The sequence below is a fragment of the Rhinopithecus roxellana genome, chromosome 3 (genome assembly GCF_007565055.1).
Source record: "Rhinopithecus roxellana isolate Shanxi Qingling chromosome 3, ASM756505v1, whole genome shotgun sequence".
Classification (NCBI taxonomy): Eukaryota; Metazoa; Chordata; class Mammalia; order Primates; family Cercopithecidae; genus Rhinopithecus; species Rhinopithecus roxellana.
The window spans coordinates 65,395,568-65,415,659 of NC_044551.1; the positions used below are offsets into that span (position 1 = coordinate 65,395,568).

General features: G+C 37.2%; 1 protein-coding gene across 1 annotated transcript in view; it reads right to left on the bottom strand.

Annotated features, from left to right (window-relative positions):
• Positions 1 to 5,800: 5,800 nt before the first annotated feature.
• LOC115896353 (angiogenic factor with G patch and FHA domains 1-like) overlaps positions 5,801 to 20,092 on the bottom strand; it is a 29,430-nt gene continuing 15,138 nt past the window's right edge. Inside the window, exons 8-13 of the mRNA XM_030926664.1 lie at positions 18,534 to 18,635; positions 17,203 to 17,368; positions 15,728 to 15,810; positions 11,604 to 11,731; positions 9,218 to 9,317; positions 5,801 to 7,943 (exon numbers count right to left, since the gene is read on the bottom strand). Coding sequence (XP_030782524.1) covers positions 7,743 to 7,943; positions 9,218 to 9,317; positions 11,604 to 11,731; positions 15,728 to 15,810; positions 17,203 to 17,368; positions 18,534 to 18,635 — 780 coding nt within the window. The 3' untranslated portion in view covers positions 5,801 to 7,742. The remainder of the gene's footprint in view (positions 7,944 to 9,217; positions 9,318 to 11,603; positions 11,732 to 15,727; positions 15,811 to 17,202; positions 17,369 to 18,533; positions 18,636 to 20,092) is intronic.

The window sequence follows — 20,092 nt, forward strand, 5'->3', positions numbered from 1 at the left end:
AAAAAGCCCCAAATCCTTCCTGCATCAAACACTCCATGCAAATTTTTGCTTTAAAATTTTGGCTTTAAAACTTTGGAATGAACAGAAACTATTTTGGATTAATACTCTCTGGAACTATCAAGGCCTGCATGTATTACTTGGCCCTTACATTCTGCCAAATCCTATGTAAAAATAAATGTAAGCTCCATGAAGGCAGGGAGCCTTGACTATTTTATTCACTGTTGTATCCCTAGTAACTAGAACAGTGCCTGGCCTGTGCTACGTGTTTCATGGCTATTTGCTGAATTAACGTATGCTGCTGAAAGACTTTTACATATGGGGATCTGAAATCTACTTCTTGGAATTCTCCCTGTAGCTCCCATGCTCCCATGGAGTACTGAGAGCCAGGGTTGTCTGGCTAGATCTTCCTATCATTCCTCCAGATGACTCCATTTCCAAAGTCATGTAGAATCCATTCCTCCTCTTTTGAGGATGTTGAGAGTCACCTACAGTAACTTCTATCCTTTCTCACTATTGTCTGCCAATCTCCTCCTCATTTTCCAATATTCACTTAGAAATCCAGCTCCTGACTCAGTCTTCTTGTCCACACCTATCTCCTATTGCCTTGTGGAATGAGGATGACCCATCCACTACTTGCTAGCCTCATTCCTCATCCTACCTGACTTCAATAACCACCATCTCTACTCTGGGATTCTACTCCTACAACCATGTCCTTGGTATTGCTAGCATGGATAATAACAATGCTAATAATCACTAATATGTGGAGGTTTATTATGCGTCAGACAGTGTGCTCAGTGCCACACAAACCTTATCTCATTTAATCTTCACCAAAACTTGAAACCACCTTTGCAAAAATTATGACAGTGAAACAGATTTGACCTAACTGACTCCATCTTGCTAACCTCCACGCTGTCCTTGTTCATTCTTGGGCCAAGACCAAACTAACTTTTAGAGGAACTTAGTTTATATTTTAACTTTGAAACAAAGATAATAACCCTTTCCTGAAATAAACCCCCTTCTTGCCTGGATTCCAGACTGCCTTTGTAGGACTAACAAATAGCCACAGGATTAGAAATTACTGTTTAGGAGTTACGCAACCAGAGGCCATAAGATTTGAACCTCTCCATTGCTCCTAGGGATAAAATCACTATTGTAAAACCTAAGATTGGTGGTTGAGATATCTTTCAGACCCTGCATTCTGATGCACCAGCTGGAGCCACCCAGACTGATAATCTGGCTCAACCAGTCCTGGCTCACCCAGGAACAGAAAACAGCAAGAAGAACCCACTTTGACCCCCTATGATTTCAACTCAGACCAAACCCATTAGTATTCCCAACTATCCTAGCCACCTATCTCCCAAATTATCCTTAAAAAAAAAAAAAAAAAAACCCAGTCTCCACATTTTCAGGGAGACCAATTTGAGTAATAAAACTTGTCTCCCACTTACCCAGCTCTGCATGAATTAAACTCTTTCTCTATTGCAATTCCCCTGTCTTGATAAATTGGCTTTATCTGGGCAGCAGGCAAGGTGAACCCGATGGGTGGTTACAAACTCCACAGAAGACACTTGGGTAGAGAAGTTCAAATAAATTTTTAAAGGTCACTCAGCTTGGAAGTGGTGGAATTTTAATTTAAACTCAGGTCAGTCAGACTCTTCAGCCTGTGCTCTTAATCATCCCTGTGGGATGGAAAGAATCAAGATAGAAACCCCAGCCCTGCCACTTCTGTCACACCGGCTTTTTGACTTTGAGCAAAATTAAAACCTCTTAAGCCTCAGTTTTCTAATTCATAAAATGGTGTCCAGAATAAAGAATGTATGGTAAGGGCCTAGCGCAGTGCCAGACGCAACACAAATGTGCATTCCATCAACAAATGCTTAGAGGACCTCCCAAACATCCAATCCTATGCTAGGTGCTGAAGATAGAGCGTGAGTAAGACAAAGAAGGTTCCTGCCTTCCAAGATGTGCACAGCATTTGGTGGGTGCTCAATAAATATTTGAACAAACTCTCAAAGAGGTCAACCTACTCTCAAGATTTCCAGTCGCCCCTCTGCCTCCTTTTAATCAACCACAGTTATTCTGCTATAAGGCAATCTAATGAGGTTCCTTTCCTGCTTAAAATCCTTCAGTGGATTCCTCATTGTCTCAGAGATAAAATCCTTCATTTCTTAATTGTGTAAATTTCTTAACACAATATGCAGTTGTGGCTACAGGTAAGAGGCTCAGTTTTGTTCCCCCCTTCTTCGTTATGCAATCAAACCTATCTGGAAGCTTGAACTGCAAACCAGACCTATTGTAGTTAATGAGCCCGAGAACTGGAGTCACCAGTTTGGCATCCTAAACTCTCCCCACCTCATCACACAGACAGACTCACACAGCTGCAGCTCCTAAAGCAACACAGTGGGTTCTTTGAAAAGGTTTGAAAATCTCATTGTAGGACACAGCCCATTACTGCGTTATGAAAGCAATTTAGTGGATGCAATCAGTGATGTGGAAAACAAGAGTGTATTACATGAGCCTATGGCAAAGTACTGGTATACAAAATGTATGTTACATATGCTATGAACATGCTTGTGTACTGAATTGTAATACAAACTGTATTCATATTGTAGATCATCATCAAAATAGTTTGAAAGCCATTGTTGTAGATCCTCTATGTAGCCTCAGTTCCCATGTTTCTTCAGTCACAGCTTGATAAAACTCCATCAAGCTACTTGCAGTTACCCATTGTCTGCTTCAGTGCCTATAGCTGTATAAACCAGATGTGGTGCTAGGCTCTAGGGATGCAACAGTAAGCATACCCAAGGTCCTGCTCACATGGCACTTAAGAATCTAGAGAAACAGACAAATATTACACTAACCACACTAATATATAACTGAGAACCAAGCTAAGTGGTCTAAATGAAAGAAATGGTTTTTCAAAACACGTATCAAAGGCAATTAACCTAGTCCAGGGCTTCAAAGGAGGCATTCCTGAAGATTCAATCAGCAGAGACCTAAAGACCATGTAAGAATTAACTAAGTAAAATGGGGGAGGAAGAGCATTCCACATATAATACAATATTAAGAGGCTCTGTGATGAGAGAAGGCGGCCGTGTTTGACAAACTGAGAAAGGGGCCAGCATGCTAGGACCCAATGAACAAGTAGGAAAGTGACACAAGATGAGACTAGGAAAGCTGGCAGTGGCCAGATCCTTTAGGGTCTTTTGGGTCTGGAGTTTGTTTTATGGCCTCAAATTAATGGGAAGCCAAACAGGAGACGATGAGATGAAAGTTGTCTGCAGTGTGGAAGATGGAGGAAAGAATGCCTGCAGGAAGACCAGTTAGGAAGCCCTCAGAATAATTTTGGTGAGTGGTGACAGTGAACTAATACACTGGAAACAGACAAAGGAGAGAAAAGCTGGTGGTTGTGAAACAGAGGCTGACTCAGGCTTCTGGCTCACGCAACTGGATGGATGGTGTTACCAGCTGGAGAGAGTAAACTGGAAGAGACTAGGTTTGGAGAAGATTGTGGAGTTAGTCTTGGAGTTGCATTTAAAGTGACTCTGAGGTGGATATGTAAGTCATAAGCTCAGAATCAATATCCTAAGACAGACAGAAGTCATGAGTTTATAGATGGTAAGTGAAACTGGGTATACATGTGAGAAAAATGCCTGGGTTTGAGCCATGAAAGCTTAACCACAAATTTACCCACTTCTGGGTAAATTCCTACCACAAATGTGTATATACATACACATTAACCACACACCTGTTTACTTTTTTAAAGTTCAAATAAAGAAATAAAAAAATGTGAAAGTTTGCTCACTCTGGGTAATTAGCAACTCAGTATGTACCATTGTAATTTAAAAATAAAAATGGGATTATGCCATATATACTTTGCTACAATCTGCTTTGTGAGATATTCTTCTATACTAGGGTATACACAGTTCTATCCTATTCATTTGAATGACTAGAAAGTATTACATAGTAGGGATGCATCACAATTTAAGCAACCCCTAGTCCCCACTGATGGACAGGTACATTATGTGGCAGACAGTTACCTACCTGCCCCATTCAACATCCACTGCCCCCTTCTGCTTGGTTCACTGAATGTATTTCATTCCAATGGCAACATTCTCAGCTGCAGGTCATGGTTCATGACTGGCTTAAGCCAAATGTGACCATCTTGTTGGCTACTTTTATAGCATCTCTTCTATGGGTAGCCATGCTATCTGGTTCTGGCTAATGACCCTAAGAAGTCAGCTTCTGAGTAAGCTGTTGTTTTCCTAAAAAAAGAGAACTAACACTACACTCTGCTCTTTCCTCTTTCTTCTTGCTTTAGGTACGAATATGATGTCTAAAGTTTCAAAAGCCATTTTGCAACTACAAGGCCATAAGCCAACACTAAGATTGGTAAAACAGAAAAGCAGAAGAGACAGCCTGGGCCCTGAAACACACAGCAACATAAGTCACCACTGCCTCGTTTTAAAGAATCAAAATGCATTTCCACTTTAAAGGCTGAAAAAGTAAAATGAAATGTTTGAATTAAAGATTCAGAGCAGAAATATAAGTTATAGCCTACTAAAAGAAGCACTTACAACAAGATGGTGGGGAAAATACTTTCAACTGTTCCTGAGACTGCCTTTGGGTTTGGGGTCCACAAGTGCTTTCTAGCCCCCTGCCAAGGACATCCCTCAGTCCTGCAACTTTACAGAATGGCCTTTGTGTGCAATCTCCAACATCTCTTGCTTTCCCTTGTTTGAGATTTCTGTCTTCTTTGCCTGCTCTTTAAAAATATGTCAAATTGGCCGGGCGCGGTGGCTCAAGCCTGTAATCCCAGCACTTTGGGAGGCCGAGACAGGCGGATCACGAGGTCAGGAGATCGAGACCATCCTGGCTAATACGGTGAAACCCCGTCTCTACTAAAAAATACAAAAAACTAGCCAGGTGAGGTGGCGGGCGCCTGTAGTCCCAGCTACTTGGGAGGCTGAGGCAGGAGAATGGCGTAAACCTGGGGGGCAGAGCTTGCAGTGAGCTGAGATCCGGCCACTGCACTCCAGCCTGGGCGACACAGCAAGACTCCGTCTCAAAAAAAAAAAAAAAAAAAATGTCAAATTAAGAAATAATCTTTTGGACAGGTAGGGTGGCTCACACACGCCTATAATCCCAGCACTTTGGGAGGCCGAGGCAGGCAGATCACCTGAGGTCAGGAATTGGAGTCCAGCCTGGCCCACATGGTGAAACCCCATTTCTACTAAAAATACAAACATTAGCCAGGCATGCTGGCATGTACCTGTAATCCAGCTACCTGGGAGGCTGAGGCACGAAAATCGCTTGAACCCAGGAGGGTGAGGTTGCAGTGAACCAAGAGAGAACCACTGCTTTCTAGTCTGGGCAACAGAGCAAGACTCTGTCTCAAAAAATATATATATATAAATAAAAATCACAAAAAATAAAAAATAATCTTTCTACGAAAAGTCAGAAGGTTTTTGATTTGCGTAAACCATTACCTTCTATAAATTCAGGATAAAAATGAAACATCAGAAGTAATACTTGTTTCAAAAGCAGAAAAAAGTTCCTCTTTGACGATTAGAGTGCTTCCTCTATTTAATACTGGAAAAAAATTTCTATTTTACTTTAATGTTGAAGGCTTCTTCTGTATTCAACTTTGCCAGCTTCTCATGTTCTGGCAAAAATATTAGATGTTAGATTTCTTAAAATTCAGGAACTTGCAGCTCCACTTAAAATACATACTTAAAAGCTACTCAGTTAGAAAATGTATTGTGTGATTAAACAAATATTTAAAATTAGACCCAAAAAATTTATGCATAATTCAAACTGTACATAATTCACATTTATGCTTCTAAACAAATAGAAGCTAACATCTGTACTACTTTTACAATTTACACAGTGCTTTTATATACATTTTCTCATTTGCTATTCACAACAGACACGTGAGACAAATATTCTTATTTTACAGATGGAAATAGATCCAGACATTATTCAATACTTTAACCACTAATAGTGGAACCCTGAGACTTTAGATCTGCAAAGGGGTTTAATAATACAAATATCACATATATTTCCATTTTCTACACCATATTTACGTTTTCCATTTTCTTAATAGAAAATGATAAAAAATGTTGTCCCCAATATAATAATACAAATGGAAAACATTATAGACAGTCATATACTAACCCAGTGACCAAGATTCACCAGAAGCAAAACCTATTCGGGGGTGTCTTGTATTGTTACATATAAACAGGGCACCAGCACCAGAACCACATTTAGACTAGTACTTTTTATTTCTAATTAAAAGAAAACAATGCAGGGCACTCCTGCGGCCTGCAAGTCTAATTGTACATACGATGTGTCAGACTATGCACGTGGCCAAGAGGAATGCAAAGAGATATTTTATCCAAATTTGGAGTTTAGGGCCTGATTGTCCTAGCTTAAGCCCATAGGAACTTGACAACTCGTTCATATCTCTCATCTTTAGTCATAGTTTCTTTTTCTCCAACCCCCTTTCTAACTACCCTGTGCCATTTAGACTGGAAATTCTAACAGGTAGCTTTTTCTTTCTGAATTATCTTTACTACTGTATCATTTTTATTTTCAGAATATTTCTTATTTCTACATCTTGAAGACATTTCTTTATAGTAGTTGGGGGAGCTAGAGCTTACATTCACTGCCAGAAAAGGGTCAGTTCCAGTGTTAACTTCCCAGCAAACACCCGAGAGAAAAACTGAACAGAACGGTGATAGGTGGCAGAGCAGTGACACCTGCACCCAGAAAGCCGCACTGCAACTGTCTAATATTTGAGGCTCCCCTTTGTCATAATTCTGCCAATTTAAACTAGAAAATTCTGGCAAAGCAGATCAATACATTTAAATCACTGGTTCAGCAAACCACTCTTTTTCACGTTATAATGTTTTTATTGCAATTGAGGACGTTTTCAATAAGTATTTTGAGCTTGAGGCCCTGGCTAAGTATTCCTTTTGTACTAGAAATCAGATTTCTCTGGCACAATTCCATTGCCTGCAATGGTCTTTATCAAAACTACAAATGCCAGCACACTATTTCAATATGTATTCAGTGGTTCATATCTAAATACCTCATTAGCTATGAAACAAACCAAATATAAATGCTGAATATATAGTACATAGCAACAGATTCTTCACAGAAGAAAACAATGAAAGACTAATTTTCTACAACATGTTACCTGTTCATTAGTTCTTCAATAATATTACTTAGGCTATTTCTTTCAAGGATAACAAAATGTATGCGCCACTACCCATGTCTTCTCAACATTTTTAATCTAGGTTCTAAAGGGCATAAATGAGGATGCATATAGTCAGATTTATTTTTATAAACTTTTGATGTTTCTTTTGTTGTGCATCTTACATGAATATCTGGAGACCAGAACAGGTAGATGTACATTTAAGTCAGTAGTTACATGAATTTTGCGTATATGGCTAGTTGCTTATATGGATATTGTAAATGACAAGATAAAATAACGAAGTTGGATAAACTCATCCGTGCCCTGTGAACTTTAGTCTATTTACTGCATAAATTGGTTCAGCCACTATTTATTCGTTTGTAAAAAATGGTTTTTAAAAGCTGCAAACCATACACATTTCTGAATCAGGAAGAGGTAAACTGTGACACAGTACCCCCATGCTGCTGATTCTTTTGGGGAGAAAAAATAAGAGTTTCCAAATTCTATTTTTAAAAAAGCTAGAGTTTTCTTCTATGATTAACCTTCACTCTAAAGTCCCTTTTACCCAAGGCATGGTCCCTGGGTCATCTTTTTGAGGCTTAGTTTCTGGGAAGTTTTCAGTAAACCGCTCTCGTGCTTTGTCCCAGTTTTTTTTGTTCTTGTTTTGGAGAAGGTGAACATCTTCAATTGAGGATGGTTTGCCTGTCCCCAAGCCTGCATGTGTTCGCCGAAGCTGAAGCTGGATCTGTTACCAAAAGTTGAGCAGAGGACTTATTTTAGAGTCTAAACACATTGAAATCTGCTGTGTCCAACTTAGGACTCTATACTTTTTTGATTTATTACAGATTGATGCAAAAGAAAAACCTGTCAAATGCATCAAATACATACAGGAATATATATACTTTTATACATGGAACTTACACTCATTTTTCTATGTTGTCTTGCCTGTCACTAAGTACAGCCTACTTTACAGAAAATAGAGTGCTCCTTAACTAGCAATCACCAAATTTCATTTAGATGCTGCAGAGTATGTCATTCCACCCTAAACAGAAATAAAGGCAATGGATATGTTTAAACCCACTGTCCTATCCTTACCTAAGTAAGTGAACAAGCAGGTTGAACATTAATAACCATAAAAAGAATCTGATTGTTTATTTTCATAACAGGAAGGGAGCACTTCTCAATATTTTAAGAACATTCAAAGCTACCATTTACTGAGTGCCTAATGTAAGGTACAATGCTTAGGGGCTTTATCTTCAAGATAACCCTGAAAAAGAGTTCTTATCCCCATTTTTTCACAAGAAAACTAAAGTCCAAACTTGCCCAAAGCCACATAGCTAGTAAATGACAGAGCACATATTCTAACCTAGGTCTGACTACAAAATCCTAGTTCTTTCCACTGTAACTCAAAAAAAATGAGAAAGCTGGTATATATTCACACTGATCCATCTATTATTTCTTTAGGTAGTAAGTCATTATCCAGAAAGTTCTACAGTCAGGTTACTTCTTAAGGTTTGTGTGAAAGATAACCCAAACCTCCTATGAACCATGGGACCATTAATTAAACCACTATGTCGTTTTCCAGACATTATTCTCTATATTCCATGTTAACATGCTCTGATTCTTGAACCTAACAGATTTTTCAGCTCATACAGAATCCACCTGTTTGTAAACTAACACTGTGATTGTTCTTCAGTGCTCAGTACCAGGCACAGTATGACAGTTATTAAAAATGACTCTAAAACACAGAAGAACCTTTGGCTCAGGAAACAGCACTTCTTACCCTAGCTTTAATATAGGGGAAAAAAAAACCACTCAAAAAGAGGCTTCCTAAAACTATAAAACACAAAACAAAGCACATGTATATATCTGGTAATTGTGAATGCCACAAAGACAGTAATCATGTCTGCTTTTGCTTTCTACTATATTCTTAACACTTAAGGCAATGTTTGGCACATTAATGTATACAGTAAATATCTGCTCTAGGAATAAATGAATACAAGAAAATGCAAGTCTTACCGGAGTTTTCATTCCTCCACCATCCTTCCCCAAGCCCTCTCCTTTCTTCCAGCCCATCTTCTCCAACATCTTCCGACCTTTGTTGCTATCAGTAATTTCACTTTAAGGAATATTAAAATGATAGTTGATTGACAAAAGATCTTTTAGGTCGCATTTATAATAAATTCATGAATTAAAAGTAATTGGTACAAGTACTTTAGAAAACCACTTGGCGGCCGGGCACGGTGGCTCAAGCCTGTAATCCCAGCACTTTGGGAGGCCGAGACGGGTGGATCACGAGGTCAGGAGATCGAGACCATCCTGGTTAACACGGTGAAACCCCGTCTCTACTAAAAAATACAAAAAACTAGCTGGGCGAGGTGGCGGGCGCCTGTAGTCCCAGCTACTCCGGAGGCTGAGGCAGGAGAATGGCGTAAACCCGGGAGGTGGAGCTTGCAGTGAGCTGAGATCTGGCCACTGCACTCCAGCCTGGGCGACAGAGCAAGACTCTGTCTCAAAAAAAAAAAAAAAAAAAAAAAAAAAAAGAAAACCACTTGGCATTACCTAACAAAGTTGAAGACACAGAAATTCCACTGGTACATGTCCTACTTAGAAAAGCATGTGCACCAAAAGACACATACAACAATGTTCTTCCAGCAAATCTAATAGCAACAAATCAGAAACAATCCAGATGTCTGGCAATGATTAAAATGGATAAATTGTGGTATAGTAATACAGTAGAATATTATTCAGTAATAAAAATAAACCATACATAACAAAATAATGTGGAACAAAAAGAATATAGACACAAAATAAATATTGAATTGTTCCATTTCTTTAAAATTTTAAAATAAGTGAAATTAATCTATTGCTGTCAGGATGGTGATTACCTTTGGGGAGGAGAGCAGGACAGTGATTAGGCAGGGCACAGGGAGAATAAGCTTCTAGGGTTACTGATAATTTTCTATTTCTTGTCCAAGAAATGTGTATTCTGCAATATGTTAATTTTATGATGTATCACTGAGCTATGTACTTATAATCTGTGTTCTTTTCTGTACATGTTATATATTAAGAAGTTCAAATGAAATAAAACTTCTTAATCACTGGTTGCATTTTGTCCTATGATTCTATACTCTGCTAATTTAAGAGTATTTTATGTTCTATTATATCTTTTCAGTTCCACAAAATATGCTGTTAGCCCTTCAATAACCAAGCAATGTCAAACCAATGTGTTTTATTTTAAATTTGTCTTATTTAATTTGAATGTATTCTTTACATTCTCCAAGATTATATTTTAAATATTAAACTTGAAAAAAAAGTGTCATGTTGCTTAGTGTACCTATTTTGTAATCCTATATTTCATCAAATAAAATGTTGGTAATGGATCAAACTCCATCAACTCTAAGGTACACCATTATTTTATGTACAATTAAGAAAAAATTGTTGCCATTTGTAACCATAAAACTCTTAGCGTCAATGCAATATGATATTGAATCAAAACTTTATAATTAGTTATCAGTTCTATATGAAAAATTTTAATTTTAACTAAACTCAAAATTTATATTCTGAGGAAAAAAATGTAGCTAATATTTGATTAAATGCAGAAATATGGTCATATTGTAGGCCTCAAAAATCACCTTTTTCATTTTTATCCAAACTACTTTGCCAAGAGAAAACAGAATCAGAGAAAAATAAATAAGAAAAATTATATTTCATGGTCATTAAGAACAAAAGTATTTGAGTATTAAGGTAATTATTAAAAAATACCAGTACATACCAAGTTCTTACCAGTCTAGGCTTCTAGATATCTAGCATATAAAAGTACACACACACAACTGTGTGGCTAGACTGTTAACATACATATACGTGTGTTTAAGTACAGGTACTCATGTATATGCTCAGCAATTTTTTAGGGGATAATGGAATTCTAAGATTAGTGGAAAGTATAAATAGACTTAGTGTCTCCATTTTGTTGTTAAAGCGTTCATTTTAAGGCCACTTATTGGCTAGGCATGCTGGTTCACGCCTGTAATCTGAACACTCTGGGAGGCCAAGGCAGGTGGATCATGAGGTCAGGAGTTCAAGACCAGCCTGGCCAACAACATGGTGAAACCCTGTCTCTACTAAAAACACAAAAATTAGCTGGGCGTGATGGCACGCAACTGTAATCCCAGCTACTCAGGAGGCTGAGGCAGGAGAATTGCTTGAACCCAGGAGACAGAGGTTGCAGTGAGCTGAGATCACACCACTGCACTCCATCCTGGGCGACAGAGCAAGACTCCATCTCATAAATAAATAAATAAATAAATAGGCCACCTGTCAGGATATACAGCCCTGAATATCAGACCACCCTATGAATGTGATTATGAACAAAGGATGTTTCGAGCCACTGTAATTCAAAACTTACGAATGAACAGATGCAGGAGCATCATCTCTTTGGAAAGTTCCTTCACTGCCAATCTCCTCCCTACGTTTTCCAGCTCTATCTTTATATTTTGGATTCTTCAATGTCTTTTCATCTTCGTATTCGGTATTCTTAATAAACACAAAATATTCATTGAGGAAAAGAAAGCTGAGAAATAAAACAGAATTTCTGTACATGTGCCTTACTTAACGAATATGGTTCAATGTGGCCTCTATAAACAATAAAATAAAACAAGCTATGATATAAAGAAATTGCTGGGTATGGTGGCTCATGCCTGTAATCCTAGCACTTTGGGAAGCTGAGGCAAGAGGATGGCTAGAGGTCAGGAGTTTGAGACCAGTGTGAGCAATATAACCAAGACCCCCATCTCTACTTGATTTATATTAAAGTTACAAAAAAAAAAGATATGAAGAAATTGTCATATTAGATATGCTACTTTTATTCTACCCCCTTTAAAATGTTTATATTATTTCAAGTTATGCCACAACATACATATACATAAGAAGATGATACGGTGAAAATATAGTATATTCTGACTCAATGCTGCGTTCTCATCTCGTCATACGAACTACTAGTATTTGAAGAAAAATACAGAATCCCTGGGGTTTGGGGAAAAAAAAATCTATCTCCCCGTTTCTCTAAGGAACTGAAAGTTCCAAGGGACCTACAGTAGTTTGATACTGTTTCTTGGAAGGGAGAAATGTAGAGACTTTTAAAAAACCCATTTAACCTGGCAATAATAGTTTTTTGCTTCAATAAAGCTCCATTTAAGTGACTAATTAGTCACTTAACAAACATTCACTGGATAAAGAGTATGTCAAGCTCCATGCTAGGTTATGAAATTCCAGAGGGAAGATGCGCATAACCTCTGGCCTGTTACAGTATGAGTGGTTCAATAAAGGTATACACAAGGTGTGGTGGCGGCACAAAGAAGTGGTAGTCAATTCAGCATTCATAGACGCCTTCCCTTTCCCTTTGTTATAACTTGCTGATCTTTATATAAAAAGTATGATACTCATCCAGAGAGATGCCAGGGACTGGAGAGCAACTCAAGGAAGGTATGACAGAAGATTTTAATTAATTTTGCTTTTAAAAAGAGAAGAAAAATATAGAACTACCTATCCTAGTAAGTTTTTCCCCCAGAAGACAATAAAGAAATCGAGCTAAAATTTTTGAGAAAACAATTTTATTCTCTCCTTAAATGTCTTCTATTTTCCCCCAAAATTGGCCTATCTTGTTTTTTTCTATGATTTCTCTACCTTAGTAAAACAGCAACAACAAAAAAAACACAATTTGACAGAAAAACATGTTATTTTGGCAGCAACTTCTTTTTCCACATCTTCATGAAGTGTAAAAATTTAGCACAAATATGCTTAAGACCTAGATTCTATATCTAGCTCTACCATTTAATAGCTGGGCTACTAAGCTTTAGTTTCTCAAAAGTAAACTAGAAACATTAATTAACTGCCTTCCTGTTCTATTTACAGGATTAAGCGGTAACTTTTTTAAAAAACAACTTTATTGAGGTATAATTAATATAAATAAATCATACATACCTAGTGTACAATGAGATGCTTTTGAGATTTATGGACCTATGAAACTATCACCACAAGCAAGATAATAAACAAACCCATCTCTCCCAAAAGTGTCCTTGTCTCTCTTTGTAATCCAATTCTCCAGACCTTCCCTGTGTAGCATTCCTCCCTTGTCTAAGTAATCACTCTTCTTCCTTCTGTCACAATACATTAGTTTGCTTTCCTAGAAGTTTATATAAATGGTGCAGAACACTTCTTCCCACTTTCTTGTTTGTAGTTCTCAATACCAACCAGAATGTGCTGGGAATGCAACATCCTGAGGTAAGGAGGGATTGGCTGAAACAGTCCAGGCTGTTCCAGTCCCCACCTGGAAACAGGATGTCCTTCAACACTGCAGCCCAGTGAGTCAAATGACCCTGAGGTACATAACCCCAGGTGGGCTGCTTTCCAGAGTCCCTCAACTGCTGTGCAAGTAGGGCATACAAAGTTGAGGCTCCATTCACCCACAAGGCAGCTTTCTGACCTTTGGGGGGTGGTTTCACAAGAAATCCTAGGCTTCTGTCATCCCTTGCTGCCTATTTCTAAGTCATAAGTTTGCTTCGTGTAACTTGTATGAGAGTGTGTTCTGTCTCACTGACCTCAGACAAGCTGGAAACCAGTGAATGGTGAAACTGTTCCACAAGTGGCAGCACATATACGTGTTTTATTTGGCTTCACTCAACATAACTATTTTGAGATTCATCCAGGTAGGTTGTGGCCTATATTACTAGTTCCTGCTTTTTAATTGCTAAGTAGTATTTTCACCATATAGATATACCACAGTTTGCTTATCCATATATGATGGACATTTGAGTTTTTCTCTGTTTTTGGTTATTCAAAAAAAAAAATGCAATGAACATTTGTTTACTGGACTTTTTATGCACATATGCTTGCATTTATCTTGGGTAAATGTCTCAGAGTAGAATGGCTGAATTGTAAAATAGGTGTATGTTAAATTTTAAGAAACTACCAAAGCAACTGCACCATTTTACATTCCCACCAGCAGTGTACAAGATTTCTAGTTCCTCCACAACCCTTGCAATACCTGTTATAGTCAGTTTTGAAAATTTTAGGCATTCTAACAGATTTGTAGTGGTATCTCATTGTGGTTTTAATTTTCATTTCCTTAAAGACTGATGACAGTGAACATTTTTTCAGGTGTTTATTTGCCATCAGCATACCTTCTCTGGTGAAGTATCTACTCAAATCTTTGGCCCATTTTTTAACTGAAGTGTCTTCTTCTTATTAAGTTTTGAAAGTTTTTTGTATATTCTAGATATAGAAGTCTTTGACCAGATACACGATTTGCAAATATTTTCTCCAGTCTGTGGCTTGTCTTTTCACTCTCTTGTCTTTGGAAAAACATAAATTTTTAATTTTGAAGAAATACAGATTATCAATTTGTTCTTAAGGATTGTGCTTTTGGTGTTAGGATCTTTGCCTTTAAAAAAAAAGTTTCTAGAAGTTTTAAAGTTTTAGGTTTTATTTTTATATCTATGATCTAGTTTTGGATCATTTTTATAGATTGTTCAAGGTATGGATCAACACTCTTTTTGTCTGTGGTTTTTTTTGGTAAGGCCATCCAATTATTCTACCACCATTTGTTGAAAAAGACCACTCTTGGCTGGGCACAGTGCCGCACGCCTATAATCCCAGCACTTTGGGAGGTGAAGGTGGGCAGATCACCTGAGGTCAGAAGTTCGAGACCAGTCTGCCCAACATGGTGAACCTCGTCTCTACTAAAAATACAAAAATTAGCCGGGCATGGTGGCAGGCACCTGCAATCACAGCTACTTGGGAGGCTGACGCAGGAGAATCACTTGAATCCAGAAGACAGAGAGCAGTGAGCTGAGATCGTGCCACTGCACGCTTCCAGCCTAGATGACAGAATAAGACTCTGTCTCAAAAAAAAAAAAAAGACCACTCTTTCTCCAACAAACTGACTTCACGCCTTTATCAAAAATTAATTGTCCACACATATATATAGATCTACTTCTGGACTATTATTTTGTTCCATCCATCTATTTATCTTTATGCCAATATGATACTACCTTAATCACTGTAGTTTAATTATAGTAAGTCTTTAAATCAGGTTGTATTAGTTCTCCAACTACATTGTTCAATCAATGGCATCTTTTTGTAGAGATAAGATCTTGCTATATTGCCCAGGCTGGATTGCAGAGCCTATTCATAAGTGTAATCACAGCTCACTGCAAGTGATCCTCTTGCTTCAGCCTCCCAAGTACCAGGGACTACAAACTACAGACACTACCGTGTCCAGTTATGTCAAGGCATCTTAATGCAAGTTTTCTGAAAACCAGAAATGTATATTCAAATGTCGGCTATTATCATTTTTCTACTCCAACTTCAATAGTTTTTAGATTATGAATACCAGAACACTAAACTCATAGAAATCACAAAATCATACTACACAACTATTTATATATAAAATGTACTCAGCATATTTAAAGACATTTTTACTGAAAACCAGATATACTGCCTAACAAATGAAACAATATTTAACATCCTCACCTGTAAACCATATTTTACTCGTATTTTCTTTAATTCTTTTCTTCTTTCCAACTCTTTTTCCTCCTTACTTAGTGTTGGACCAACTGAAAGAAAAAAAGTTTGGTTAAAAAAAGCCACTAAATCTGATTTTGTAAAAAATTAAAACTAATGTTATTTAATAAAAAACTAGTATAACCCATTAGTAACCATTCCGATTAACCAAAAGTTGAAATAAACATTAATATAAAGGATAAAAGGGTTGTGATGATGTCCTTTCAGCATTTTGGTAACTAAACCTATTTGAGAAGTAAAGCAAAAACTACACATAATAGGAATCCTACAATATAAATATCAAAATAACAATGAACAACTCGATTTTTCAATATGATTATTGTAACAGAATCTCAAATGCAGAAATATTAAGTAAATTTTGCAAAGGAACATAGCCATAAGCAAAATAAAAGTCAGAGAAACCAAAATTCATGTTACTGCGTAATGCAACATACTCATTTTCAAATTAGTATCAGAAAACAAAAAAATAAACAATGAACATGCATACTTGGCATTTGGGGGAAAATTTATGTCAAAAAAGATGACCTCTTACTAGTTCAAAGCATCTATTTAAATTTTAAGAGCTTTAGATGGGTGGGATGAAAGCACAACAGTAATATCCTACAGTGCCATTATAAAAAATAATGGTACATAGACAATATAAAGCATGAGCTATCAACAGGACAGAAAACATATCAATCAATAACCCTTAATGCCTTGGCCTATTATTTCCTATGTTGATATTACATGACAGAGTTCAACTGTGGACGACTTTTTTACATCAATACATACATGTCAAAAGGAAATCAATCTTTATTAAATTATTACTTTATTGTCATTACTTTTTAAATTATTTTAATTGATAAATAAAAATTGTATATATGGCGTACAACATGATTTTTGATATATGTATACATTGTGAACTGGCTACATCAACCTCATTAATGTATCCATTACTACCTCATGTACTTATCATTTTTTGTGTATGATGAGAACACTTAAAATCTACTCTCTTACCAATTTTCAATTACAACTGCTCCTAAGGACATCTGACTACCACTACAGTCTGACTCAAAAGCCTACTAAACTGGATTAGCAGAAACAGAGCTAATCAATCTCTTTCCTGGTCAGAAAGCAGACCAATACTACATATCATGAAGCTAAATTATTACACAGAAAAATCAACTACAATTATAATCTATTAGCCTAGGTCTCAAATTCCAAATATATGTCATTTCTTAGTCTCATTTGGTAATATTTACTGAAATATATCTCAATCTATTATTACATCAACTGGATACAAGACCAACAGCTTTGTATAAATATCTATCAATGAAGTATCATATCAATTAGACACGTAGCCAGTAGCTGACTGATATTTTTTAGAACATTTAGGTAATGAAAGAGAAACGTTATCACAGCCACATTTAATCTGTTTCACATACCAAAAGATTCATCTTTCTTATCAAGGCGAAGGTGGGCTCTAACCTGCCCTGGTTCACAGCCATCACAGGTATCACTGCCAGGGTGAATGTGAAAGGATAAGACAGTTTCTCCAATTTTCACTTCATCTCCATGCTCAAGTACATAAGGGTCACATTTAGTTTTCGGCTAGAGGGGAAACATTTTACAAAACAGAAATCAAAACAATCACATATGGTTACCTTACATCTATTGTAATGTCTGATTACAATTTTAAAAATATATTTAAAATAGCTATAAATGAAATAGACACAAACATACTTCCCCAACTTAATGATGCATAAAAAACAATTCTACTAGTGGAGATGAAGACAGCTGAACTGAGCAATTTGTCAAACCCACCAATCTCCGTATCCAATCCGAAATATCCAATTCTAGACTTCAATCTATTACCAAACCATAAAATCATCATAGTAAAAAAAGATGAAGTGTTAAGAGAATGGGATAAATGCATCACATCTCCCTTTTGTTCTCTCTTGATAACTCAGTTTTATTTCTTTTTTTATTTCATTTTTACTCTTACAGACTAAGAATAAGGCCTCCCTCCTTCCCTATATTTTCTTTTTCTTTTTCTTTTTTTTTTGAGACAGAGTCTCACCCTGCAGCCCAGGCTGGAGTGCAGTGGCGTGATCTTGGCTCACTGCAACCTCCGCCTCCCTGGTGCAAACGATTCTCCTGCCTCAACATCCCAAGTAGCTGGGATAACAGGCACACATCACCAAGCCCAGTTAATTTTTGTATTTTTAGTAGAGATGGGGTTTCACCGTGTTGGCCAGGCTGGTCTTGAACTCCTAACCTCCGATGATCCACTGGCCTCGGACTCCCAAAGTGCTGGGATTACAGGCATGAACCATCGCATCCAGCCCCTATATTTTCTTATTATGTGCCAAATAGTTTGTTACATGCTGAGGATGTAAGTGTGAACTGAATAGACATAGCTTTTGCCTTTAAGAAGTTTCCAATTTAGTAGCATTTCCATTAAGACAATAAAAAAAAAAAAACAACGGAGGACCTTCAAAGTTGTTACTGAGACATTTACACACTTACTCTGAATAGCTTTACAGTGGATTCATAACTTAAAATAAGGCACAGATACATAATTAGAAGTCAAAACCCAACAGCCAAGGAAGACCCACTGATTATATTCTTTTTTCAGCCTTTCTGGAAATTCCTTTCCAAGTAACACATTTGGGTTTTACTCTGAACCAAATGATAAAGATTATGGCCTTCAGAAATAAAAAAAATTCAGTTTTAAAATAATGTGCAGGTAACTAATTAATACATATACACTCACCTGAAGAATCTGTTTTCCATTAACAACTGTGCCATTTTGACTGCCTTGATCCACAAGGACATAACTTTGTAAGTCATGGTCAAAATAAATTTCTGCATGAAACTTAGAAAATAAAATCAAGCAATTATTAATTACTACACTTTTCAAAACTATGGACAATTTCTCTACGATATGATGATGTTAACTTGAGTCTTTGATAATTTAAATTTTATTATACTTAACACTTTTTTAGAAACAAACTATTATATGCTTCTGGTAGAAACAGAGGCTATAGAAGAAAACGTCATCTATAACTCTACCTTTAATTACCATGAAAAATTTAGAGTATGTCCTACTTTTTCTCCTTTTTTACTAGAGATTATAATTTGAAAAATTTTGACCTAATGTAAGTATTTGTCCATGTCATTAAAAACTCCTTTTTTTTTTTTTTTTTGAGACAGAGTCTCGCTCTGTCACCTAGGCTACAGTGTAGTGGTGTGATCACAGCTTCCTGCAGCCTTGACCTCCTGGGCTTAGGCAATCCTCCCACCTCAGCTTCCTGAGTAGCTGGGACTACAGGTGTGTGCCACCATACCCGGTTAATTTTTGTATTTTTTGTAGAGACAGGGTTTCACCATGTTGCCCAGGCTGGTCTTGAACTCCTGAGTTCAAGTGATCCTCCCACCTTGGCCTCCCAAAGTGCTGGGATTACAGGCATGAGCCACCACACCTGGCCAAAAATTTTTAATACAAAATGTGATTTGAAACACTCAAGGCCAACCTCTCAGAGAAGTTTCCAGGATCTTCAATAGTTAGGACTAATCTTTCCCTCCTTTTTCCATAGCACTTTATCTATTCCTCTTATTTTGCTTCTTTAACGTTAAGTCATGAGGTTCATCCAGTTGTTATACAGTTATCGAGTTGTCGTTCATTCATTTTGCTGAATGGTAATCCATTGTGTGGATATACCACAACCTATCCATCCATCCTTCTGAAAATGGACATTCAGGGATTTTTTCCAAGGTTTTACTAGTTTTTTAAAATATTACTATAAACCTTCTTGTACCTGCAATCTATTTGTGTGCAAAATGCAAGTGTTTCTCTGGAGTACACACCTAGGAATGGAATTGCTAAATCATAATAGAAGCAAATCTTAAACTTTACTAGATAACTGTTTTTCCAAAGTGGTTGTATCAATTCATATTCCCACCAGCAGTCTGAAAATCCTTGTTGCTCTATGTATACTAAACCAAAACTTGACGTTGCCAAAATGTTTAATTTTTGCTAGCCTAAGAGGTGTGAAATTGCTTTATCATTGTGATTTTAACTTGCATTTCCCTGATTAGTACCAAAACTCTTTTCTGAGACGGAATCTCACTCTGTCACCCATGCTGGAGTGCAGTGGCGTGATCTTGACTCACTGCAAGCTCCACCTCCCGGGTTCACACCACTCTCCTGCCTCAGCCTCCCGAGTAGCTGGGACTACAGGCACCTGCCACCACACTTGGCTAATTTTTTGTATTTTTAGTAGAAACGGGGTTTCTCCATGTATGCCATGTATGCCAGGATGGTCTCGATCT